This window comes from Chironomus tepperi, unplaced genomic scaffold, assembly GCF_022539635.2.
Source record: "Chironomus tepperi strain 1889 unplaced genomic scaffold, CSIRO-AGI_Ctep_v1 contig_244, whole genome shotgun sequence".
NCBI lineage: Eukaryota > Metazoa > Arthropoda > Insecta > Diptera > Chironomidae > Chironomus > Chironomus tepperi.
The window spans coordinates 1943039-1970457 of NW_027226366.1; the positions used below are offsets into that span (position 1 = coordinate 1943039).

Below are 27419 nucleotides of genomic sequence, written 5' to 3' on the forward strand. Positions count from 1 at the left end.
CTCAAGTTGTCATGACTATATCCATTACTTTATTCAAATTATCTTCACTTTATTGCATACCGGCGTCTTTATTTCATTTCGGGGTGATAATTTTTGTGAAATCGACTATAATTCACTATCATCACCGAGCATCAGTGTCTTTATTTCATTGACACATTTTTAAATCTGATAAAATGTTTATCGACCAATTGATGATGTTGTTAATGACTGAATGAAAGTATTTTAAAGACTGGTAGCAGTTAACAAGCATTTTAATTTCCATGTCATATAATTCTTAACAACTAATTAGATTTTATTAGCAACAGATGAGTCGTGTGTGTGGCAAATTAAGATGCTGTTCTCAAATGACGTTTAGATAATGAATTTGGTCATTAATCTAGCTGGGATATTGAGCTTTTGTCAAAATTAACCGACTATAGTTGCTCAATGACTAGTAAACTCCTGTCAAGAACATTTTCAATCCTAATTCACTTAATTACATAACATAAGAGTTATTTTCGACAGGAAATGCCTAGAAAATTGACAATTTCCGTCCTCTTCTGCTAGATTTGTGTCTGTTCTTTAATAGCTTTGTGACAACATACCAATCATCTAATAATATTGGCTAATATCTCGAGCAACATCCTAACAGACATTTAGAATGTTATAACGTTCATTTGAGATTTGAATAGTATTTATTGTGCACAGTGGACTTTCACCTTTTCATACAAAACTTCAGTCTGCATTTGAACTTCGAAGAATAAACATTATAAATCCGTAAGGAAGTTGTTTTTAATTAAACTACATTTACCGCAATTACATCTGATTTAAGTTAAATATCCTTGCCTCCTTTGTGGCACTTAAACACTCAAATTAACTACAATCCATTCAAAATTCCATGACTAACCTAAAATATGATAACAATTTCCTGCTTTTAAGTAGATTTATCTAAAACTTAATTCAGTCCATTCTCAAAACCTAATCATCTACTAACCACAATACCTCACAAATTTGAATACAAAAGCTCATTTAATTCGCAAATATCCGATAAGAATTCAAGCGTCAAAACGCGAAAATTTGATTAACAATTAAATAGCAATAAACGAAAAATGTTTAAAAATTCAACAACGCCACTTAATCACATCCAGTAAAACTTGGAATGCAAGACTCATAAAACTCCAAGTCGTTTGTAAAACAATCAAAAACGCAAAAATTTCCTGTGTCTACTCGAATATGTTTTATCTATCAGTCACGTGTGTGGTAGAGGAAAAGACTGTTTTCATACGAAAGAATGTCAATTTCAAAACGAAAGAAGAAGAATGAAAATAGAGGCAAAAGAAACAAAAATAAAATAAAAAAGTTCAAGGTCATCAAGTCAAAACAATTTACAAAAAAAAAAAAAAAAAAAAAACAGAATGATCCAAAAACATAAGTGTTAAAAAAATGCTCTAAAAAAGGAGAAAATAAAATAAATCTACGCTTTATAAAATTTGGAAATATAAATATTTCTTGAGAAAACCAGACTCAAATGTAACTCAAAAATTTTCCCAAAATATAGCAATGTAGTACAAGAACTCAACGACTAAAAAAGCGTGGGGCGGTCAAATTACAAACTTAAGAACTAATTTAATCTTTCGTTTACGCCCCACGCTTTTTTAGTCGTTGAGTTCTTGTACTACATTGCTATATTTTGGGAAAATTTTTGAGTTACATTTGAGTCTGGTTTTCTCAAGAAATATTTATATTTCCAAATTTTATAAAGCGTAGATTTATTTTATTTTCTCCTTTTTTTTTTTTTTTAACACTTATGTTTTTGGATCATTCTGTTTTTTTTTTTTTTTTTTTTTTAACGTAAAAGCGTTTTTTTTTAAAAAGTTTTTTTAAGGTTTATTATTTACTTCTTTTTAGATCGCTTTGTTTTTAGTCTTAAGGATCAAGTATTTTTTCGCAAGTTTTTTTACATCTGTTTTGGTTTTTTTAAAAAAGCGTTTTTTTTAAAAAGTTTTTTTAAATTTATTTTATTTACTTCTTTTTAGTCAAATCACTAAATAGTTTATTTTAATCGATTGTTGGAATGATTGTTGATATAGATCACAGGGGTTGTCGAATCTCGCTTCGCTCGTCCGACTGTTCATGGTTCACAAGGGTATTCGTTGTAGGAAAATTTTCACGCCTTCACTCGCTCCGCTCCGTTCAGGTCGCAAAAATTTGTGAGCTTCGCTCAACCAAGTCGAACTTCGTTCGAACTAATTAAGTTCGAGCTTCGCTCGGATCACAGGCGTTGTCGGATTTCGCTTCGCTCGTCCGACTGTTCATAGATCACAAGGATATTCGTTGTGGGAAAATTTTCACGCCTTCACTCGCTCCGCTCCGTTCAGGTCGCAAAAATTTGTGAGCTTCGCTCAACCAAGTCCGAACTTCGTTCGAACTAATTAAGTTCGAGCTTCGCTCGGATCACAGGCGTTGTCGAATCTCGCTTCGCTCGTCCGACTGTTCATGGTTCACAAGGGTATTCGTTGTAGGAAAATTTTCACGCCTTCACTCGCTCCGCTCCGTTCAGGTCGCAAAAATTTGTGAGCTTCGCTCAACCAAGTCCGAACTTCGTTCGAACTAATTAAGTTCGAGCTTCGCTCGGATCACAGGCGTTGTCGGATTTCGCTTCGCTCGTCCGACTGTTCATAGATCACAAGGGTATTCGTTGTGGGAAAATTTTCACGCCTTCACTCGCTCCGCTCCGTTCAGGTCGCAAAAATTTGTGAGCTTCGCTCAACCAAGTCCGAACTTCGTTCGAACTAATTAAGTTCGAGCTTCGCTCGGATCACAGGCGTTGTCGGATCTCGCTTCGCTCGTCCGACTGTTCATGGATCACAAGGGTATTCGTTGTAGGAAAATTTTCACGCCTTCACTCACTCCGCTCCGTTCAGGTCGCAAAATTTGTGAGCTTCGCTCAACCAAGTCCGAACTTCGTTCGAACTAATTAAGTTCGAGCTTCGCTCGGATCACAGGCGTTGTCGGATTTCGCTTCGCTCGTCCGACTGTTCATAGATCACAGGGGTTGTCGGATCTCGCTTCGCTCGTCCGACTGTTCATGGATCACAAGGGTATTCGTTGTGGGAAAATTTTCACACCTTCACTCGCTCCGCTCCGTTCAGGTCGCAAAAATTTGTGAGCTTCGCTCAACCAAGTCCGAACTTCGTTCGAACTAATTAAGTTCGAGCTTCGCTCGGATCACAGGCGTTGTCGGATTTCGCTTCGCTCGTCCGACTGTTCATAGATCACAGGGGTTGTCGGATCTCGCTTCGCTCGTCCGACTGTTCATGGATCACAAGGGTATTCGTTGTAGGAAAATTTTCACGCCTTCACTCGCTCCGCTCCGTTCAGGTCGCAAAAATTTGTGAGCTTCGCTCAACCAAGTCCGAACTTCGTTCGAACTAATTAAGTTCGAGCTTCGCTCGGATCACAGGCGTTGTCGGATCTCGCTTCGCTCGTCCGACTGTTCATGGATCACAAGGGTATTCGTTGTAGGAAAATTTTCACGCCTTCACTCACTCCGCTCCGTTCAGGTCGCAAAAATTTGTGAGCTTCGCTCAACCAAGTCCGAACTTCGTTCGAACTAATTAAGTTCGAGCTTCGCTCGGATCACAGGCGTTGTCGGATTTCGCTTCGCTCGTCCGACTGTTCATAGATCACAGGGGTTGTCGGATCTCGCTTCGCTCGTCCGACTGTTCATGGATCACAAGGGTATTCGTTGTGGGAAAATTTTCACACCTTCACTCGCTCCGCTCCGTTCAGGTCGCAAAAATTTGTGAGCTTCGCTCAACCAAGTCCGAACTTCGTTCGAACTAATTAAGTTCGAGCTTCGCTCGGATCACAGGCGTTGTCGGATTTCGATTCGCTCGTCCGACTGTTCATAGATCACAGGGGTTGTCGGATCTCGCTTCGCTCGTCCGACTGTTCATAGATCACAGGGGTTGTCGGATCTCGCTTCGCTCGTCCGACTGTTCATAGATCACAAGGGTATTAGTTGTGGGAAAATTTTCACGCCTTCACTCGCTTCGCTCCGTTCAGGTCGCAAAAATTTATGAGCTTCGCTCAACCAAGTCCGAACTACGTTCGAACTGCTTATGTTTGAGCTTCGCTCGAACGTCTCCACTTCGCTTCGCTTCGTTCGCCCGACATTATTAGTTCACAGGAGTGTCGTACTCCACTTAGCTTCGCTTCGTTCGCCCGACTGTTATTAGGTCACAGGAGTGTCGGACTCCACTTCGCTTTGCTTCGTTCGCCCGACTGTTATTAAGTCACAGGAGTGTCGGACTCCACTTCGCTTCGCTTCGTTCGCCCGACTATTATTAGGTCACAGGAGTGTCGGACTCCACTTCGCTTCGCTTCGTTCGCCCGACTGTTATTAGGTCACAGGAGTGTCGGACTCCACTTCGCTTCGCTTCGTTCGCCCGACTATTATTAGGTCACAGGAGTGTCGGACTCCACTTCGCTTCGCTTCGTTCGCCCGACTGTTATTAGGTCACAGGAGTGTCGGACTCCACTTCGCTTCGCTTCGTTCGCCCGACTGTTATTAGGTCACAGAAGTGTCGGACTCCACTTCGCTTCGCTTCGTTCGCCCGACTGTTATTAGGTCAAAGAAGTTTCACTCGCTTCGTACCGTTCAGTTTGTATAAATTTTTGAGCTTAGCTCAACCAGGTCTGGACTACATTCGAACTATTACTGTTCGAGCTTCGAATTCAAATCAAGACGACATATTTTAGTTTATGTGCAGTCTATAGATCAACAAGTAACTTATGAAGATAAAGTTAGTGTAAGACATGCACATCGCTTGAAAGATTTTTGATCTCATAAAATATTGAAATTTTATACAAAAACTCCAAAACATCCTGTCTTTTAGTCTTGTGAAGTATTGTCAAATTTGTATTGAAACCTTACAACAGTCTTTTTTTGCAATCCAAGATCATTTACATGCAGTATAACAAGATCCAGTAACATCCAGGATCAAATACATGCAGTATATCAAGATCCAGTAACATCCAGGATCATATACATGCAGTATGACAAGATCTAGTAACATCCAGGATCATATACATGCAGTATATCAAGATCCAGTAACATCCAGGATCATATACATGCAGTATAACAAGATCCAGTAACATCCAGGATCATACAAATGCAGTATAACAAGATCCAGTAACATCCAGGATCATCTACATGCAGTATAACAAGATCCAGTAACATCCAGGATCATATACATGCAGTATAACAAGATCCAGTAACATCCAGGATCATATACATGCAGTATAACAAGATCCAGTAACATCCAGGATCATATACATGCAGTATATCAAGATCCAGGATCATATACATGCAGTATATCAAGATCCAGTAACATCCAGGATCATATACATACAGTATAACAAGATCCAGTAACACCCAGAACCATATTTATACAATATTTCAAGATCCAATAACGATTGTTTGAGATTCAAATTGTAACGGTTTTTTGAATTTTGAATTTTTACTAGGAATATCCGTGAGAAAATTACTTATGAATTTTTTTCTCTTTCATAAATATCTTAAAAAGAGATGAATTGTACTTTAACTAATGCTTGGTATTATAAATCAATGCGCAATGAACTATAAAAACTGGTTTTCAACTTTATTATTAGTCTAGTTCATGCAAATTAAAAATATGCGTGATTGACTTTGGATTTTTTTTCCCATATATAATGTTATTATATTAATTAAAGCATAATTAAGCATTTTTGTGATACAGAAATGCGAAAATATTGTATTGTCATCGGGAATACACATGTGATAAAAATTTGAGTTCAATTAGAGCAGTAGAAGTGGTCGAAAAATCGATCGCAAGATTTGATCATGACCAACCAACCAACCAACCAACAGAGTAAGTCAATAAAAAGCGTTTAAAAACAACGAATGCCAAAAAAATCCATGAAATGAAAATAAATTGAGCAAAAAACTCTAATGCGGTTTGATTTTTCCTTTATACAATGCCTGTGACAATTGAATGGATTGTTTGAGGGGAACAAATTTTATGAATTAAAGTTGAATGTCAATCACACTGCGTATGTCAACGCTTCATTAGTAATTTTATAGACTTATTTAATTTTGTAGAAAAATAAGCTAAAAAATTTATATGCAGAAAAGATTGAAAGATAATATAAAACATGTTTTGTCGACGACGATTGGATTTAAAGACTTGGTAATGCGCATTTCTTGAATGGAAATAGTTTCTGAATGAGTCAATTTACTTGTTGTGTTACTTAATAACGTTTTGTATGCAAATTTTGAGTTCAACTGTCATTTTTGATTTGAATTTTTCGCATCATTTTAGTCAAGGTTCAAGTTTTGCAACTTTTAAGTTCAACTATCATTTTCGATTTGAAATTAATAATTTGAATTTTCGCGTCATTTTGGTTTTCGCTAAAAAAGATGCAAAAATTTGAAATTCAAAAATCCGTTAAATTTTTTCTCAACAATTAAGAGTCAAACTGAATCAATTAAGACTAAAATAACTCAAAATAAATGCTTTAATAAAAACTTTTTGATGTAAGGAGATTTCACGATTTCTTTTAAAACATTTGAGTCAACAATTAACCGCGATTCTTTTACTTCTCACAGAAAAAAAAACTTGACGATTAAAAAAATAAACTTCATCTCATTTACTGTGTGATAATTTCCATCGACTGCCCGTTGGTCCACAATTGCACTAAATTTTTCATTTATAAAACATATTTTTGTTAAAGACTCTGACCCGTTTACGAGCTTCTGAAACGAAATTTTGTTTCACTCCTAATTACAGCGGACAGAACAATAGCAATTTTATATACAAAATGGAATAATAATGAAGAAAGATTAGAGTCGAGGTCGATGGAGGCTTTTTATTTTTGAGAAAAAAGTTTCAAGACTTTTGGCACCGACATATGCATTGTAACACAATACTCATTTATGAATATTCATTCAACCGTACTTTAAAGTGACAAATTGAAAAAAGCCTGTGGCTTAACAATGAAATTTTAAATTTCCCAAGTATTTGATCTACCCACCTGCGTCTATATGTGTGATCAAGTGATTTTCGGATAAAAAGTCTATCAATTTTGATAAAAAGAATTTCCATATAGTAAGCATAATTGTTCACATAAGTGAAAGTTTAAGTAATATTACGGAACTAGAGCTGGAAATGGAAATGAAGCTATAATAAAATTGTCAAGTTTGAGACGCCTTTTATGTCGCAATGTTGTTTAATCAGATTGTTTGAAATTCACCGTAAATGTTTGTTCAACTAAGCATTACAATTGCATCATCATCACCTTAATCATTATCGGCTACTCAAGCATTATGTTTGTGTTGATTATAAATTGAGATATTTTCAAATACGATAATAAATTGACTTAATTTGAGCGTGTTGGATTGTTGAAAAATAATGAAAAATTTCATTTGCCTTCCTTTTTTGTCTGTTGACTCAAACAAGCTATGTGAAAAATTTCAATTTCCTCTTCAATCAATTCAAAAATATTAGTTTTGATTTCTAGAGAATCGATTTGCTTTAAACGTATGTGCATACAGAAATTAATTTGAGAAAAAATAAGGCATTGTTTAAATTAGATTTATTTATAGATTTATTTTGGTTCGGTATGAACGGAATTGGGAAAGTCTTTGCAACGGATGTAAAATTTAAATTTATTGTCTGATAAAAGATGCAAAACAGGGGAAATGATGCAAAAATTTTGGGAATTTTAATGAAAATTGAGGCAAATATTGGAACAAATTAAAACTTTTGGATGAAAAAAGCAAATTTTGAATGACAATGATTCAAAAATTTGTCGAAAAAAGATGCAAAACTGACAAAACGACACAAAAAGATGCAAACTTGACAAACATTTGATGAAAAATGATGCAAAAATGTTAATTGTTCAAAATTCAGTCAAATTTTCAACGAAATTCAATGTAAATATTTAACGAAAACTGATGCAAAGTTTAAATTGATGCAAAAAATTTAACGAAACTGATGCAAATTACAATTTCTTGAATATAGTTTCTAAACATCACAAAACTCATTTGCATTCAAAATTGACATTTCCATTGACATTGTACCTGACTTCCTAAAATTGCAAATTTTCCCAAAAATCAACACACCTCCAACCTTGCTCTAAAAAAATTAAAATTCAAAAAAAATTTCTATGCAGCTAGTCATAATAGGAATACAATAATTTCATGAACGTACATGCATTATTCAATTAAACATAGTCATACATGTTATTTGAAGGTGGACCCACATTAAAGCATAAACAGAGAGAAACAAAAGATTGTAATACAAAATTATAAACACACATTGTAGTCAAATGCACTCATGTACATGCTTTGCATTTAAACAATTTTGTCTTCTTTTCCCAGGCACATTCCAAAAGCGAAAGCCACAACGATAGCTGAAACACCAGAATTAAAACGGATTGCCGAAAACACAAAAATTCAATCAAATGTACAATATCACGCTGAATTTGAGAAATCAAAAGGAAAATTGACACAGGTAAGTTGATCGCCAGATGGGGTTTATCTGGATGTCACGTAACGCTGCATAAATAAGTGCTGGATCCAAATATATTCAGACTACAAATACATAATGTTATTACAAGATGAAAGAAGGTACCAAATGACAATTAAGATCGTTACGTAATATCCTAATTGACCCCAAATGAAGGAAGAATCCGATAATTAAAATCGATGTCATTTATATCTTAAAAATAGATTGCCGATGATCCAGAAACATTAAGAATCAAGCAAAATACCATGAATATTTCCAATGTCGCGTATCATGGCGAGATTCAAAAGAAAGCAGCTATGGAACGACAACGCGAATTAACCGATGTAATAGACATTCGAGGTAAGTGTCCATCTATGTTAGTCGTGTATGTAATTTTTATGATCGATTTTATTTTTATTTTTTTATATTCGTTCAATTAAGAATATAAAACTGAATCACAACTATGTACTGATCAGCATAGAAGTTTTATTCTTGTTCCTTAATGAATACATTTTAGTTTTATGCCATTAAAATAAAGTAATTTCACTGAGGATGTTTGATGTCAAATAAAATATAATTTCCTGGCAAATTGTTAATGCTATTTAATACACTTATTTTCCACTCAAATAAAAATAATAAGTATTCTTATAGCTTACTCTTTGTTCTCTTCTTGTTCCTCAATTGTGACATTCTTACAAATTTCTTCAAGTACAAATTAAGTAGGAAATTATTGCTGTGTAGGCTATTAGAGCGCATTTTTTTTATTATGATTAGTTTTATTGATGTAATTCCATATTAATGCACTTAGGTATTATCAGGGATGTATCTAGGTACGTTTTGGGAAAGTATGTAGAAGGTCGACTTAAAGTATCTAATACCAATCTCGTTTTTCCTACTTCTTGCCCTTGATTTCCCATCTTCAAATTAGTAAATTCTTATCCAAATAGGAAAGGTTTGATCCTCATCCTCTACTCCAGTGATGGGCAACCTTTAATTTTTCGCGCCACACCTTGGTAGTTAGTCTCGATCGAAAGGGCACATGACATAGGGTTTATTATATTTCCAACAAAAATTGTCAATACACTAGTGTGCCGCGGCACATAGGTTGTTCACCACTGATCTACTCGTTCTGAACATGCCCCTGAGAAACCCTAACCAAGAAATTATTGATTGAATTCTGATCAACTTCTATAAATAGCCATAACTCACTCTAAAATGTTATACCCAAATACATCACAACATTGTGAAATTCCAAAACTTCTTTAAAATTCCAGAACTATTAATATATCCCCCCACACACAGTAATTGATAATTTTTCCCGGTATTCATACTACTCACAAATTTTATTTAATGGAACATAAATGAATCATCAAAGTACGTTTAGTATAAACGATTAAGAGTATGTTTGTATCATCCACTCAATTGATCTGTATAGCTGTAATAATGTATTGTCTCTGACGTGACTAGAGTTTTTAATGATTTCAGCATAAATTCTTTGAAGTTTCTCTTTAAAATATCGATGAATTGAGATCATTGGATGGACTGTGAATCTTTTTAGGAAATGTTCTGACCTAATTCACCTAATTGTGAAATATTCAATGTTTTTTGGAATGGGATACATATATATTAATAGATCTAATCAAGGTTACACAGGTTAGGACTTAAACAGAGGGAATCTCTCTATTTGGGCTAAATTGGCTAGAACTTTGGGTTCGAGACAATAATATAAAATACTAAACCTTTGAATATCCACCTCCTTTCCATTTTTTCGTACATCAGTGGTGGCAATGCCATGAACACCATGCCCTATGCGGTTTTGATCATGGTTCACCACCAAGATGTGCCATGGTACGCAAAAAGATTGCCTACCTCTAATCTTCATGATTTCTAATCTCCAGGGTGACTGCTTAGTTAGAAGCCTATAAAGTCCATGAAGCATTAACAGGGGGCAGTTTATATGCTCTGGGGCAGTGACATTCACACTATGCTCTCTTAGATTAGTTACTAAGTTCGTCGTATAATGAAACCTTTAAGAATCACTGACTCAGGATATAATAAGCTGTGGGTTCCTCTAGAAATGACAATACATGGTAGACCGGGGTTAACTGGGAGTCGAGAATCGGGAAGTAACGAGGACTGACTAGCTATGCCTTGTAGCTTTTAAATTATTATTCATAAAATTCCTTAAATTTTATCAATTTTTGAAATTTTTTTGCATGACAAATTCAATTTTAGATAATTTAGTTAATGAGTGTATCCCTAGACAGCAGTTGAAAAAACCCCTTTATTCATACCCATTTACTCACTTTAGGTTTTATCTTTACGGATACTCTGTATTTTATCATTAACATCCGTTTACTCATGTAATTTTACAAAAAACCAAGTCACATCCTGAGAAACAAAGTCGTAGTCAGACAAAACACAAATATTTATAATTTAACTTACAAAATGAACTTAATAGATGTACTTTAGTTCCATTTTTTCCTCGACTTAAGGCATAAGGGGAAGAATAATTAATTTACAAAGAAAAAAGAGTTCATTTTATTACATTTTATTTCGGTTATGATGGGAACGAAGCTACTCATAATCATTTTTGAGGCATCTACCGAAATAATTTCTAGAAACAGACACAGCTCATTTCTATGACCCACTATTATCGCTATTGTATTATTATTTTACTCTTAAGTTCTTTTAATTTTGCTAATTTTAATGAAAACTAATGATTTATATATTTTTTTATGCTTCCTCTCTTTTTATGTACGTGTATTTCTTGTCTCGCGCTTGGTGTATTCATCATCAACATCATCATTTTTACACATACACACCTCATCATCCATATCTAATTTATTTAACCATTGTTGTTGTTATTATTGCTGTATTATGTACTTACTATATATAATTTATTTGTTGTTGTTGTTGATATTCCTGTATGTGAAATCTCTTCTCATAAATCCCATCTGCGATCATTATTGAAATTAGAAAATGAATCTGAATACTTTTCTGAAACGTTAGCTGCTGAATCAATGCCTCATTATCAACCACCGCAAGTTGATAAGCAAATTACGCCAACACATTCACCATATTCGTCAGTTGATGCAACAAATAATTATACAAATAATAACAGTCAACAATATGTACCGTCATCATCACCGCCAATGACGGCACCGCCGCCACAACAAAATAATAATGTGATTAATAATAATCCAAAATATCAGCAACCACCTCAAAATTATAATGCAAATAATGGAAATAATGTTCAACAAATGCGAAATAATGTAGTTCATGGTGCTTCAGTTCCAATTGGTATGTCGTCGACGACAACAACAAATCAACAACAGCAAATGCAACAGCAGTTACAACAGAAATATTATGATCAGTATGAGAATCAAATGCGACCAAATGGAAATAATAATGGAAATCACAATGGAATGAGTCAAAGTACATATAATAATAATTCAGCACAAAAGGCATATGGACATCCACAACCGAATCAAATGACAACAAGTTATAATCAACAAATGAATTATAATAATCAGTTTAATAATCATCATCAGAATGGATCAAGTGGAGTTGGTAAAATATCTGATTATGATCCAATGACCGATAGTCCTAGAAATGTCCCACAAACGACACGACCAAACCAAACATTAATTTACAGCTCTGATAGAGCTGCGAGTAAGTAGACAATAGAATTTCATTAAATATCACTGACATTTATTCAGATTCAATTAATTCATTTAACCAAATCCCGTCTATCATTCCAATTGTTCCTTATTATTATTTGTAATTTTTTTGTCGTGCACAAAATTGCATTATTATCAAAAAAGAAGTCGAAGCAAGTAATATCAATAATCATTGCTATTCGTATTCGTTATTCTCGCTTAATTGGCAATTGCAAAATTTCTTTAATTAAATAAGATGATGGATATTCTTCTCGTAACTGAATAATTTTACATATTTTTCACATCTAATTTATTCCAATTAATTTTGATCATTTTTAGTGCAAGCTCATCAGCAGCAACAGCGACGAATTGGTTCCGTAAATGACATTGATCCTCTTAATGGTTATTACGGTTCTATTGCTGAACAACAACAATACATTCAACAGCAACAGCAAATTCAGCAGCAACAACAACTCCAACAACAACAGCGGCAATATGCAGAACAACAACGATTGGCGGCTCAACAACAACAACAACTTTATCAACAACAGCAACAACAACAACAGCAGCAGCAACAGCAACAAACTAAATCGGTGAGCAAAGTGGTGAGTGTGCTGTTTGGTAGTCGTAGATGTAGAAATGAAATTAGTGCAGCATGATTTGTCGTGCAGTAGACCTTAAAAAATTATTCATTTATTTTTTTATGTGCGTTTCTACTGAGAATAACTTTTATTTACTTCCAATTTGTCTCATTGACTGATTTCTTTTGTGATTTTCAATTCCTCTATTCTTCTCTTAATATGACGATTCAATGACTCTTCAATTTGATGTTATCTCTGCTGAATTTTAATCTCGAATAATGTGTTTTTGCCTGATTTTCCCGCCAAAATATCCTTTTCCATGATAAAATCACATGTTTAATTGACATTGGATCAAAATTTAAATTTCAAAAATCCGTTAAACATCAAACCACAAAGTAATCAAGTTTTATCAGTCAAACCTATCCCAAGGTCAAAAACTGCACATTAGAAGTCACTTGCATGCTAGAACTGCATTTACTCGTTTTACCTTTTTTTACCTCGTTGCATGACATTTTATTTAAATTTGTTATAAATGTTCACTCTTATCATGCATTACAAATCCAATTTCAGAGAGTGTATCGAGCACTTTATGACTATGAAGCTCAAGATTCCGATGAAGTTAGTTTTTCCGAAGGCGATTTAATATTTGAAGTTAATTCAATTGACGCTGGTTGGATGACGGGACGAGTTGAGCGTACGGGAAAAATTGGAATGCTACCGGCCAACTACATCGAGCAAGTTATGATATAAGAAGGCTCCATCCTATTTTTTATTTTAAAAACATTTTTTTGTCAATTTTTATGAGTTTACTAACAACTTTCAGTCCGATAATGATGAAGTTAAGGATGTAGAAATGAGAGAAACTTTATTTATAAACTAATAACCCCTAAATGCTTTATAAATTTTGTATAATAATTAATTGAAGTTAAAAAAAGGTTTAATCTAGTGAAGTTTATTAGAAATTAGAAGTGCAACATAAATGAAATTTTTTAACTTTGTGAACGGACAATTTGAGAAACTTTTTTGCTCAAATCAGATCCAGCAAAACAATTAATTCTATATATTTCCATCTGTTTAGTGTCTTTCATTCACAAAAACAAGTAACGTCGACCTGCATTATATTTTTCTTATTGAAAAAAGTGCACTTACAAATTAATAAACGATTATCTAACATCTAATTAATTAAATATGCATTTGTTGCGAGAATATAAATCTATAATTACCATTTAATAACTTAAAGACTATTATGAGATGTGCTAAATAACTTTTAATCCGATTTTTTCATTTTACTTTTCGCAAATTTTTCATAATTTTAAATGATTTTGATTCAGAGTTGCTAAACTGGCATCAGGCATAGATAAAAACCGTACAATGTCTTGATAATTTGTATGGTTTTATAAGAAAAAACATACACATTAGTAAGGAATTGTACGGTTTTTGTCTGCGACAGATGCCTGTTTCGCAACTCTGGTTTTGAAAGTCAATTTTACACTTTTTAAAAAGTTATTAAAGTTTCAATATATTCTACTTAAAGCATGACTGCATACACAGCATATTCAAGATAATATTGGAAGTACAATTAATGGAGAGTAAAATTTTATCAATTATTCGGAGTTGTTACTTGGAAATAATCACCCCAAAATTTAATTAATTAATGTTTTCTCGAACATAAACGTTATATTAGATGTAAAATCCATCAAGTTATCCAAATGGTGTCATTTTGTGTACAATATGAATTCTTGTCACAAAATAAATGATAAAATTAATTAATAAAAAAATAGTAATTTTAATGAGAATAATCAAAGTAGCAATTAACTGTGAAGTGAGTAGCAACTCTGCCAAGATTGTAATAGGAAATTTAACGGATTATTCAAATTTTTGAGCTTGAAAACCTTACTAATGTTTTGAAATTCAATGTGGAATTGTATGAGTTTTGAACATTGAGTTGTTGAAATTCAAAAACCTAGCAATTGTTTGCAATTCATTCGAAGATTTGTATGGTTTTACAAAATCAATTTAAATTGTAAAACAATACAAATGTTTCTAATTTACGGGCTATTGAAAGGTTTTAACGAAACAATTTGAAAATTACAAGTTTTTTGAATCTAGAATACAATGTTAAAACCATACAATTCCATCCAATTTGACAAAACATTTGTAAAGCTTTCAAAATTCAAAATTTATTGAATTCAAATTATTGACCGTTACAAAATCTCAATAAAAACCCGATTAAACAAATCTAAATGTCAACTTCTGGCTTCGAGTTATCTAAGAAAATAAAAAGGTTATAATCGTGTAAAATGAGCACTTACTAGCCCTTGAAAACCCCTCATAAATATTGTATAATACACGATTTTTTACACAACAATGATGTTAGAGACTTTAATAGAAATAAATATAACAAAATTTTATTCTAAATTTCTTGTAAACTTCCACGCTTTTGGCAATTTTTCTAATAAATCTAATCTAATCTATCTATCTACCTGCATGAGACATTTTTTCTAGTTATATCGCTAAATTAATCGATCAAAAAATAAAAAAGAAAATTATATTTTTCCATTGAGAATTTTGATGAAACAAATAAAAAAAAAAAAAGTTATTCTAAAATAAATTAAAAGAAAAAATTTGAAGTGGTGATAAGTGCGAAATTAAATATAATGTCAATTAGAAAATTTTTCAATAAATTTAATTAAAATCCGAGAGACAAAAAGTAAAAAATGGCAAGCTATTTTCACATGTAAATATAGTAGAATTTATTGCATTTTTTAATCGTAATGGCAAATTATTTTTATATATTTTTTATTATTCTTTATTTCCATCTCCTTCCTAATTAATTAACGAATTCCTTCCATTTGAAATAGAAAATGAATCACGTAAAGAAGATAAAAAAAAATATATATTATTAATAAATAAAAAAATAGTAGAAGTTAAAGCTCATTGCAAAGTATTAATGATACACAACTTTATGTTTGAAAGTGAGAGAGAAAGAGAGAGCGAGAAAGAGAATAATTGTAAATTAATTAATTTAATAATTTTTTTATATATAAATATATATATGCCGTCATATACATTATCAAATTCGAAACGTAAACGATTTTAGCGAAAATAAATGGAAAAAAAATTAATGAAAAATTTTTAATGTTTTTTTGCTATAAATTCGAAAACATTGACAAATAAATTCATTCGTATAAATAAATAATTGTTGAACAAATAAAGCCTCACTGTGTTTAATTCTTAATTTCCAGCATCATCCATGGTCTCAACAGTCGTATCAGCATAGCTGGATGTCACATCCTTCGTCTCATTGAAGATTCTTTGAAAGCATTCCTTTGACTTGCCCATAATGTCAAGGAATTTCTGACAATCTTCTTCTCGATCGATATTTAGCGATTGAAGCTTCTTCTCAAAATAGTCTATACGCTCTGTTGCATATTCAAGTCTGGAAATTATTTCACTAAAGATATCAACTTAATTGAATTAAAATTTATGATTTTAGGAATTTGGGTTGTTCACAAATGACGTTTTGGATTGTTTACATTAAGCTAATGATCCTATCAAGATGTATAGGATGTTCGTATACAGAGTACAGTCAACAAAATACGAAGTTTTGTACACTAACACAAACAAAGATATTCGTAAAATTGATATTTCAAATTTTTACCACAAATATCAATAGATACATTAATATTTTAGCTTTAACTAATTTGATTAGTGATTAATAAAGCATTTACAGTGCTTCTGTACTAGCAAAACTCAACTAAACGTAAAAAATTAAGCAAATCAAAAATTCGACAATTTTCTTTTGTAGTGTTAGTGTTTACAACAAATTCAAATTGAACAACGCAACGTATTTGCAATGTCGTTGTGTTAGCGACAAGACGCAAAGTTGCGTTGCCGGCAACACATGTTACACGTCACGTCACATGAAAACAACCCAATTCAAACTTATAATCAATTGGACGTACTTTAATTTTAGACGATCAATTTCAGATGTAAGCCGTTCACTTGATTTTGTCACTGGACGATTATTATTAATATTCATTCCACTGACTGATCGCGAATATTCATTAATTCTTATTCCACGACGATGTTTCGTCTTGATTGCTTCTTTCTCATTCTCCAGTTCCTTTAATTTTGCCTCCAAACGTGCAATTTTGACTCGCTGCTTTGCAATCATGTCATGCTGATCACTTTCCAAAAGCGATTGCTTGTTGAGACGTTTATTTAGATCTTCAATCATATTCAATAAACGATTTTTCTCTTGTTCCAGTGTGCTGATCAAATTAACGTAATCACTTTTACTCATGTTACGGCATGAGAAGAGAAAATCACCGGATATATTTCGGAGATTATTTTCGAGATCTTCATTAAGACTTTTGAGACTTGAAATGTCTCGGTCTTTATCTGATAATAGTTGTGATGCATTTTCTAAATCACATTGAAGCTTTTTCACTTCCAATTTTGAATCATCACTCATTTGTCGCATTTTTGTCATTTCCTTTTCCATTTCAGTGATTTTATGCTCATACTCGTACTTAACCATTGAAATTTTCTCATTCAAGCATTTGACATAGTCGTCGTCATTCTTTGACTTTTCCATTAATTCTAGTGTCTTAAATTTGTAGTTGTTTGCTTCGTCTGAAAGATTCTTGTTCCGGATCTTCAATGCTGACACTTTATGCTTCAAATCATCAAGTTCATTCTTACAGTCATCAAGCTCTTTTGTCAATGAGTCAATTTCCATTCGACGAGCACTTTCAATGCGTCTTAGTGACATTGTATTGGCATCAAAGGAATCAGTCTCAGTATTTTCCAATTTGTCCCTCAGTTCTGCAACTTTTGACTGAAGCATTTGAATCTGTTGAGCACGTCCACGCCAATTGGAAGTTGAGTTTAGAATTTGTGAGAAATTGATGTTGTCACTTCCAATTTCATGTTGGAGACATTTTTGAGCTATTTTAAGCTCATTCTTGAGTTGGAGATTGAAATTTGATGCCTCAAAAAGTTTCTTTTTGGTTCTTTCTAAATTTTCTGTCAATATTTGTACTTCTGACTGCTGCACTGGTTCTGGATCTTTTGAACATTCATATTGTTCCAAAAGTTTGTCTTTTTTATTGAGCAGTTCCTCTAACTTTTGGTTCTTATCCTCAAGATCAAGATTCTTAGACTTGACCAAGTTCAACTGGGAACTCAAACGACGGTTTGTCTTGCTTAAGTCAGTAATCTTCTGAGCCGAGACTGGCGAGCATTCAACGGCTAATGATGTCAAAGCTTGTTCGAGAGAATCGTTCTTTTCTTGAAGTTCCAACACCTCTTCTTCTTTTTTCATTAGTTTTTCTTGCAGTTTTAAGTTTCGTTGTGATAATTTCTGGAAGATTTTATCACATTTTATTTAGTTAATGCCGATTTTCATGAACAGAAAACTAGATGAGCAAAATTGTATTAACGGTTCTTTGAAATTTAAATTTCAACGTATTTCAAAAATTTAAATTTTAACTTAAGTTCAAATTCAAAATTTTGAAAACTGTTAAAATTTGAATCATCAAATTTCGTTATTTTTTTAATAATTTTTAAAGATCCAGCGTCAACGAAAATGTCAATTACCTCCATTTTTGAAGACAATTTAGTCTGAACATCGTAAGTACTTGATTTAGTCGACTTATTTGAGTGAAAAGAAAGAAGAGAAGGATCTTCTGGATGCGGCAAGTACGATATTTGTGACATTTTTTTTACAAAATAAATTAACTGAGCACAAAACTATTTTCTGAAAATTAATTAAATTTTTTTCACCATCCAAAGCTTGCTTAGATTTTTTTTAATGAGCTTAAAAATTATTAAAATTTATTTTTCACAATAATATATCAAGTAATTAAAAATTTATAGACAGATAGATGCTTAATAAAGATTGGAAATGATATTCGGATAGATTTTATTTACTTTAGAAGACTCCACTTCAGTTGCTCTTTTGCACTTTGGAATACCTGAAAATTAGACATTGTTTTTTATGAGTGAATGTAATAGGATTTTTATAAATAAAATTCAGTCACAGATATAATCTCATCTTAATTCAATTTCATTATTAACACATTTAAGCTTGTTTTTTTTGTGGGGGATGTTAACATAATTAATTGCATTAAATGCAATGAGTGGGATGAATACAATTAATATTTTGGTGCTAATTAAAGTGATATTGCTGATATGTCAAACTTTTATGCTATACATATAATTATTATCACTGATTTTTTTATGGCAGGCTTAATTTTTGTTCCTTATTTAAAGTTATTAAACAAATAAATTTGATTGCTAATAATTTCATTGTCATAATGTCACAACATTGATGTGCACTCAAATTAGCTACCAAAATAACCCGTGCAATGCGTTCGTTACCTGTGCAACTGTCTGCTCTCCAAGTGGCAATTCGTCGTTCCTCAAATCAACTCTCTTTTGTACGCTCGCTGGATCAGCATCAAGAATAATTCTAAAAATTACAAATTATGAGTCACTGTAAGTACTATTAACCATGCAGTCTTACCCTCCATCACAAATTTCATCGAAAGCTAGCATAACAACATCCAAATTATCCAGTAATGCCCGTTTTTCGACATTTTTCTTCAAAATTAAGCTAATAGTGTCAAAAAGGCAATTTAATACTGACAACAAGATGAGTTCATTCTCATTCTTTCCGCCCATCACATAGAAAAATAGATCTACGTTGCTTTTGTACACTACTGTAAGTCCATCCAGCATAATGATTTCTGATGCATTTGCACGATGAGTTTTCTGGAAGAGATTTTTCTCGTACGTCTTTTGCTCTTTTACAGTTGGAAATACATTTTTGTCATAGTATTTTGCAAGAATACGGTTTCCATCATTGTCCATGATGACCATAGCTTTAATTGTGTACAATGTTGGTTCCTAAAATTATGAAATTTTTTGTTAGCCACATCATCATACTAATATCTCTTGAAATAGCTTAAAATTGAGCTACTTTTCATTGTGTTTTGGTAGTTTATGATGTAATAGATAAGATTAATGTACAAAAACTTACCAACAAATCCATTTTGCTAGATTAATTTAATAAAATTTGTTACTAAACAAAGTTTCCGAAAAGTTTCCTTCTGAATATAATGCTCATGATCCAGTGACTGCTAAACCTTTTGTATCTGTGGATTTTTATTTTGTTTATCTTCTTTTTTTCATTTTATTTTGTTAAGATTAAATAGCTGTAGGAATATAGAATAATTAATGAAAATAGAATCAACAAAATTTTAACGAACTATAAAATTTTGAATTTTTTGCATCTTTTGATGCAAATTTTTCATAAAATTCAAATAAAATCTGACAGTTAGATGCGAAAACAACAATTTTGATGAAAATCCATCACGTGACAATAAATCAATCCGTACTTCGCATGATCAGATTGAATATCAACAAAGAGTACCGCATCACAAAGTTTTCATGCACCTGACTGTATGGATACAAACAAAAATGACGTTAAATACGATGTCAGTGCATAAATGACGTTTCTCATATAAATATCTAAAATTAAAGCATAAAATTTTAATTTGATAATTTTAAATCAGTCTATAACTAAAGTACTCACACAAAACGATAATAAATTAGCGATAAATTTTTAAGAATCTATAAAAATGCTCAAAAGTTGATAAAATTGTGACGAAAATTGATTAATGAAAAAATTAAATAAAAATTCTAAGCAAAGATGTCGAGCAGTGAATTAGATCAAAAACCCTTTATTTTGCCATCGGATATGCAACAGAAAATGCTTGCAGAAAGTAAGTTTAACTATGAATTATTTAATAATTCAATGTTTGTTTTCATTTCATCTATGTGACATTCTTTTGATTTTGACATGACATTTTTATGACATCCTTCAAATTTATCTATACATTCAATAATTACATCCAAAAGCAGTTCCGACAAAAGTATTTTTTTTAATAATTATTCTCGCGACTGCTTTCGTCCATAAAGCTGAACTTTCAATCAAAATGATTGACAGGAAAAAAATGGCTGACTGTATAAAACCTGATTGATATAATTCATAAAAATTCATTGCATTTTAGATGATAGACAGTATGAGGATGAATTAGAAGTGATGAGTGAAGAAGTGGTCAGTGTGGAACTAAACGATTCATATCGAAAGCGTAGAGGAATACTTCCAAAAAGAGCTGTAAATGTTTTAAAGAACTGGTTATACAATCATCGGCTCAATGCATATCCGACAGAGGAAGAGAAGTTTATGCTATGTAAAGAGACTGGACTGACGAATCTGCAAGTCTGCAATTGGTTTATAAATGCACGACGAAGGATTCTGCCTGAAATGATCCGAAAAGGTGAAAAATTTGCAATTTTATTAAAATTCATGTTGAGTTATGCTGGATCTATGCTTTACAGATGGACATGACCCAAATAAATACAGGATATCAAGAAAAGGGAAGCATTTATCAGACGACACTTTTCCTCCGCACATGCTATCACCTACAATGAAGCAAAATTTAAAAATGATGAAATTTGAAGATTCGGTAAGAATTTAATCATAGTTAACATTGATTTTTTTTTTCCAAAAATATCTCATTTGAGTTTTATCATTCAAAGGGAACGGAAGTCGAAGACGACGAAATGGATAATAACGAGCATCATCAATCACCAGAAATAATTGACGTACAGTCAGGATCTCTTGCTTTTATGAAAAACAATGAAATGAAGATGTCGAACGATGATTATGATGAAAATAATTTAATTTATAGGTAAGTGATCATTTTTTTTGATGTGATAATTCTTTAATTAACATAACTTTGTGAAGCGATGCAGCTGTTAGCAAGCCAAAACGCAAATACAATAAAGTCAAGAATCAAGATAATCAAGTTGACAAAGAATTGATGCCAAAGCGTCAATACAAGAAGCGCAAGTTTGTTAATAAAAGGTTAAATCTAGCACTTGTGCTGAATTAGTTAATAAATGTACAATTTATGACTCAAAATTGAATCAAGAATTTAACGGATTTCTGCAATTCAAATTGAATTAGACTGAATTGAAGTCATGGCTTACTGAATGACTTTCGTTAAATTTACAAATTTTAATGTTAAAACCAAACTGCTTCTGTTCCTTACATTCTTATTTATTCAAATGCTGTACAGCAGCCAAAAGTATCAAATTACATAAAATGTCAACTTAATCGATCATTTCCTTTTGACTTACAGATCGGACGATGAAATTGAAATTGAAGAACATAAATACGTGCCTATGTCCGAAGCATCAACGTCAAATGATTATTTTAGCATTTCACATCCCCGCTATAATCAACTCCAAAGTGAGTCTCGTCGAAAATCCACACCGCCAATTAGAATTCAACAAGTTCCAGTGCCAGTTGTTCCAACAGTTAGTCAACAAGGAAGTTCTCGCAATAGTGTTCGTGTACGAGGTGTCATACGTGATCCTAACAATTCTAAATGTCTTTATTTACTCATCGATTCATCGAATTCATAAAACAGGCAACAAGAAATAAAGTTCGGAGGATTTTTTCTGTTTAAAAAAAATTTTTTTGTAGATTTTTATGTTTCTAATTTTTTTTTTTTGAGATTTTTTATACACAACTTTTGTAAATTAAATTAACTCCTCCTTAGTACCGTGTACTGAGATCTAATGTATACAATTTAATATAATATAATTATTATTTTCTCATAATAAAACTTGACTTTTTATTCTTCTTATTTCATTTTTTTTTCAGTAAACACAAGTTCCTTTAATTAACTTAAATTAAGTGAAATGAAAATTTAAAAATAAATGTGCGAAAAAAGATTACAATAAAGACATTAAGGACAGTAAGGAAAATGGCTATTCTACAAAAATCGTGTACAACGTACAGTGTGACAAAATAAAAATCATTAAAATTAAATTAATTAAATATAAAATTAAATCGAACTTATGCAACTATTCTTAAATCAAATAATTAAAATAATATTCTCAAGCATTCCTTAATCGTTTTGTGGCTTCTCGCGTTGGTAAATCAACGCATCGTTTTACTGACGGTCCCGAAATACTATTTGAATTCTCTCCATCATCTGCCTGCATTGAGATGCTCTTAAACTCGTCTGATAAATAATTACGTTTATTTTCAAATTCTGTCGATTGTTCTTGGAAATACATGCGTGGAATGTGCACTTGATCTAGCGTATATTCACGCATATCCACACTCTTTAGCTTCGATAAGATTATGTGTAGGGAAAGATCACAAAGTGTCCATAGTTTCTGCAATAAATAACGGTTAATAAATATTTGAAATTTATGTTTAGAAAAACCGTTGGATTAAATTTTGAATTTAATCTCAGGATTTAATATTTTAATCTAGGGATTAATTTTAAAGTTCTAATCACTTACTTCATTAACTTGATTATCTAGTTGCTGATAGGCGCTTTTAGAATTCTTCATTTTCTGTATCATATTCGTGTATAAACTAAAGCAAAATGTTTCCTTATTCGTTATAAGTGGTTCAAGTATGAAATTGAGACATTTTTCAGCAATCTTTAGCTGCTCAACGTTGCATCTATCCTGCAGTATTGTACTATGGGCCAAAACTGTTATTGCGAATGGCAAAATATGATCAGGTAAAATGTTTGCTAATTGAGCTAATGCGCCTTCCACTGGAATTAAATTAATAATCAGTATTGTGCATGTTTTTGTGTATTTAAATTGTGCCTTACTTCCACCGCTTGAGAAAGTCTTTACATATTCCCTTCGATGATTTACGTCAATCTCATAATTGTTCTTCATTTGTTCTCGTAATCTACAAATAATAAACAATATTAATTAATCTCATTACAGGATTGACGTTAATACTTACTTTCTATCACTTTCTCGTCCACAAATCACGTAAAATCCCATGAAATCAAGTGGCAAACATTTGTGAGGAATTCCTTTGTACAGTCCTTTATGAAGCTTCTTCACGAACAGCTCACGTACTTGTACTACTGGATCGTTCTGCAAAATAATGTTTATGAATCGTTAGAATTGATTCAAATTATAACGGCTTTTAAGATTTTGAAAATTTCTAAGTCAATTCAAATTTTAAAAATCCGTTAAATTATCATAGAAACTCACCATTAACGTTGATAATGTCAGAAATTGTTCAGCATTGTATTCATCACCAACTCCTTTTTGTTCACAAATTTTGAGCATGGCATTTCCAGCCGAAACTCTCAACCAAGCCTTTTCAGCTTCACTCAATTGTCCTTTATCTAAAATGTCACCCGTTTTACTTATAAAAGCACATAACATCCGAAAAGTCTTTTGTGCAGCCACAACGTTGTCTTTTAAGCCAACAAGCCAACGTGCAATTGCTTTCAGTCCTTCTACTCGACACCGAATTGCTTCGGGTAAGTCTTCCTCCTCACACCAATCACCTTCAGGCTTCTCGTCATGAATATTTTCTGGAATATCACCAATTAATAAATCCTTTACAATCTTCCTGGACACAATATTCTTGAGGGGAATATTGAAGCGTTCGGGTAGATTGTACGCAATATGTCCAAAAGCAACAATTGCTGTCCTATAATGCTCACAATCAGCTTGAAGATTCTTATTAGTTTCATCGACAATTTCTTGAAATATAGCATCAATATGCTTCTTAATCCTCTTTCCATTTGAGTCATCATCCTCCTTCTCAATCATTGTTGAATTAGAATTGACAAAAAGACATCGTATTGCATGCTTTGCCTGTTTTGCAGTTCCATTAGTAGCAAACTCTTTACAAATTGGCGCCAAATCTTCCATCACTTCCAGATGTGATTCAATCAATGGCTTAAAACGTCCGAGATGTGTTAGTGCCTTAAAAACACTCGCTGATACATAATCAAGCTCAAAACTACCCAAAAGACTCATCAATGATCTTAAAACAGATTCGTGTATGAAATGTGCAGGAAATAGATAAATTAAGACGGTTAAAAGATTTAAACCTTTGGCGCTGGTGTCTTCAGGACGTAATTTAAGATTCTCAAGTAAGACATTACTTGTCTTTCTAGCATCAATCTCTGGATCCTCATTCTCATCATCATCAATTTTCTGTAATTTTGTTGCCAAATGCAATTGTCCTTCAATCAACTGAATTAATACCTCGATATTCTCACGATCAATCATGACACTCGCAATTCGACTTAACATAATTTTTACAGTATTATAATAAATATTGGTCATGATTGGAGTTCCGAGTTTTTTAAGTATACTTGACATTGCTTCAGCACATGATTTATTATCGACATCGCGTCTTAACATTGTATCCATATCTTTAAGAATGGCTTTATCTTTACGCAAATGTGCTGAAAATTTTATGATATATTCTTGAGATTTTAATGGATCTGGGAACATTTTTAACAGGACATTCATCTTCTTTGTGATTTCCTTTTGTGTCTCTGGTGTTTCCTTAAGTTTATGTAGCTTCACCCAGTCAAGGACATTTTTACGCATTTTCATTTGATTCTTTTGTAGCTCAATAAAAGCTTTTAATGCATGATCATCAATTGTTGCTAATAATTTATAGAGAGCCTTCATTTTATCATTTGCTGATAATGTATAGGGTACAAGACTCGTGATTAATAGTCGTTCAATTAATAATTGATCTTCAAGGGTTGCATGATAATATCCATTTAATATTTTAATTTGTATCCAATTAGCTGAATCTAATGGCGATATTGCCGGTGATTCACTTGCTAATGTCGTTTTTAGATGCTCATTATAGATCAAGGCTAATCCATTCATAGCAGCACGTCGTATTTTGAATTTTTTGTCTTGTGAACGTTCCTTTAAAATTGCCATTAAATCAGCAGCCTCTGCAATAATTTTATAATCGCGTTTAGCAGTTTCTACAATTGAATTAACTACTTCATATCTAACGCTTTCATCTGAATCATGTTGACGTCCATTTAATACATTTATGATTTCTGTACGTAATTCTGGATGATTTACAAGAAAATGCATTGTACTTTGTACACATTTTATACGAATTGCAACAGCAATATCAAGAAATCGTCCAAGGAAATGATTAAGTAGTGCTGTGTGCTGTTTTCCCAACTTTGAATCTTTCTCACTAAACATTCGCGCCAATAATGCAACTGCTTTTAATCTCTCACTTTCATTTGCTGATTTGATTTTACATTCCAGTTGCGGTAAGACGGAAACGAGTAATGTTGATGCAATAACATTTAATTCATAAATTAGATCATAGATTCGTTTGGTACTTTGATAGATTTTATCTGGCTTTTCAGTCATCAAAGCTTCATTTAGGAAAGCTTGAATATACATCATTAATGAATCTGTTGTCTTCATAATCAAGTCCTTTGCCAAATTATAAGCGTTTTTCTTTTGTGTTTTATTAGGCTCTACAATATTGATCAAAATAATATCCAGTAATTCATTCGAAATTGAATCAGACTCTGCAAGTAGTGGAACTAATATTTCCAACATAAATGATTTAACTTTGGCGCTATGTTCGTCATTTACGATTTTAAACATAAGACCAAATAGTGAGCAAAATATTTCTTGGCTTTCAACAAGCTCAAAGCACATGTTGAAACTCTTTACGTAAGCTAGATTCTCGAGCAAGTAAAAGTATCTCTTAAATGCTGGATCTTTCGGATCTTTAAGTCCATTTAATTGTCGAATTAGAAATTCAAAAATTTCCTAAAATATTACAATAATTATTAATAAAATTAACATAAATGCCATTCATTTTGACTTACTTTAATTTGTTCTGGTTCCTTATATGGCGCTTCCGGTGCAAAAACTCTCAATATATCAGCAATACAACATCCAACAAGAAGCTGAACATCTTTTGAGTCATGATTTAGGAAAAAGTCTTTGACTAAATGTAATGCTAACGGTGTATACTTTGAGAAATTCTCATCATCTTGTCCCATAGCTTGTAATGTTAATGATAGCGCCTTTGTGCAATAACAAAAAAAATTTTTGTTTAGAAACTTTGTTATTGTGCAAAATAAACATGAGAAAATTAACTTACCTTGAGCCTTCTTACCAGCTCATCATCCCGAAGATCCTCTGAACATGGTTTCAGTTGATTTGGATACAATATATTCTTTTCTGTGGTCATTTTTAGTGCATTTAATTAGAAAACTCTATAAACAAATTTGTTTGCCGCAGAATCCTCAATTTTTCCTTTTAAACGACACTTCTTCATGTGATCAATGATTATTCCTTAACTAATAGTCCACAATAATACGTTTCATACATTCGTTTGATTAAATTTTGCCTTAAATAATAGGATTTTAATTATTTTTATTTTTTTTGCTTTGATTTCAAAGTTTTAGGGGAATATCGACTGCGGAAACAATTGTTGTTCATCCACAATGGATTTTCAAATTTTCAACGACCGTTAATGTTTTTGGTGGATTTTCTCCTCGTGTTGAGTTGCAGTATTATGTGGTAGTGCTGTTATTTAGCAGCAGTTTATGTGAAAATATTGTTCTCAATATTGCTGTCCAACATTTAACATGAAAATCAATGCTATAGTGATTGTAAATTTTACAGTTTACATAATTTTTTTAATTATACTGCAGTCATTCATTGAAACTTTAATGAAGCATATCTGTATGCTTATATTCATCAATGGTTTTGTAATA

The 27419-nt window shown here is 32.3% G+C and overlaps 5 protein-coding genes across 7 annotated transcripts in view; 2 read left to right on the top strand and 3 right to left on the bottom strand.

Moving 5' to 3' along the window:
- The window catches only part of Lasp (LIM and SH3 domain protein Lasp), a 29989-nt gene extending 15837 nt beyond the window's left edge, over window positions 1-14152 (top strand). The window contains exons 3-7 of one of the 3 annotated variants that reach the window (XM_070641149.1): window positions 8405-8537; window positions 8756-8891; window positions 11511-12206; window positions 12533-12786; window positions 13345-14152. In XM_070641149.1, the coding sequence (XP_070497250.1) occupies window positions 8405-8537; window positions 8756-8891; window positions 11511-12206; window positions 12533-12786; window positions 13345-13524 (1399 nt within the window). In that variant the 3' untranslated portion in view covers window positions 13525-14152. Of the gene's footprint in view, window positions 1-8404; window positions 8538-8755; window positions 8892-11510; window positions 12207-12532; window positions 12799-13344 lie in introns of all 3 variants that reach the window. The other 2 variants (XM_070641148.1, XM_070641150.1) reach the window with 2 other exon arrangements.
- A 1856-nt stretch (window positions 14153-16008) lies between these two features.
- On the bottom strand, window positions 16009-18384 carry LOC139091436 (coiled-coil domain-containing protein 13). Its single transcript, XM_070641524.1, has 3 exons — window positions 18379-18384; window positions 16740-18142; window positions 16009-16213 (listed from the first exon to the last, which is right to left on the bottom strand). The coding sequence occupies exons 1-3, from the start codon at window positions 18382-18384 to the stop codon at window positions 16009-16011; spliced, it is 1614 nt and encodes a 537-aa protein (XP_070497625.1).
- Window positions 18385-18580: 196 nt separating this feature from the next.
- zetaCOP (COPI coat complex subunit zeta) lies at window positions 18581-19945 on the bottom strand. The gene is made up of 4 exons (XM_070641386.1): window positions 19823-19945; window positions 19307-19689; window positions 19162-19252; window positions 18581-18755 (listed from the first exon to the last, which is right to left on the bottom strand). The coding sequence occupies exons 1-4, from the start codon at window positions 19832-19834 to the stop codon at window positions 18708-18710; spliced, it is 534 nt and encodes a 177-aa protein (XP_070497487.1). The 5' UTR covers window positions 19835-19945; the 3' UTR covers window positions 18581-18707.
- A 341-nt stretch (window positions 19946-20286) lies between these two features.
- LOC139091330 (homeobox protein PKNOX2-like) lies at window positions 20287-22441 on the top strand. The gene is made up of 5 exons (XM_070641359.1): window positions 20287-20567; window positions 20856-21125; window positions 21187-21314; window positions 21388-21539; window positions 21993-22441. Exons 1-5 carry the CDS (start codon window positions 20495-20497, stop codon window positions 22276-22278), a joined length of 909 nt encoding a protein of 302 aa, XP_070497460.1. The 5' UTR covers window positions 20287-20494; the 3' UTR covers window positions 22279-22441.
- A 68-nt stretch (window positions 22442-22509) lies between these two features.
- Window positions 22510-27116, bottom strand: pds5 (cohesin associated factor B pds5). The gene is made up of 7 exons (XM_070641358.1): window positions 26801-27116; window positions 26523-26723; window positions 23890-26463; window positions 23633-23769; window positions 23493-23575; window positions 23170-23432; window positions 22510-23040 (listed from the first exon to the last, which is right to left on the bottom strand). Exons 1-7 carry the CDS (start codon window positions 26888-26890, stop codon window positions 22756-22758), a joined length of 3633 nt encoding a protein of 1210 aa, XP_070497459.1. The 5' UTR covers window positions 26891-27116; the 3' UTR covers window positions 22510-22755.
- Between the last annotated feature and the right edge of the window lie 303 nt (window positions 27117-27419).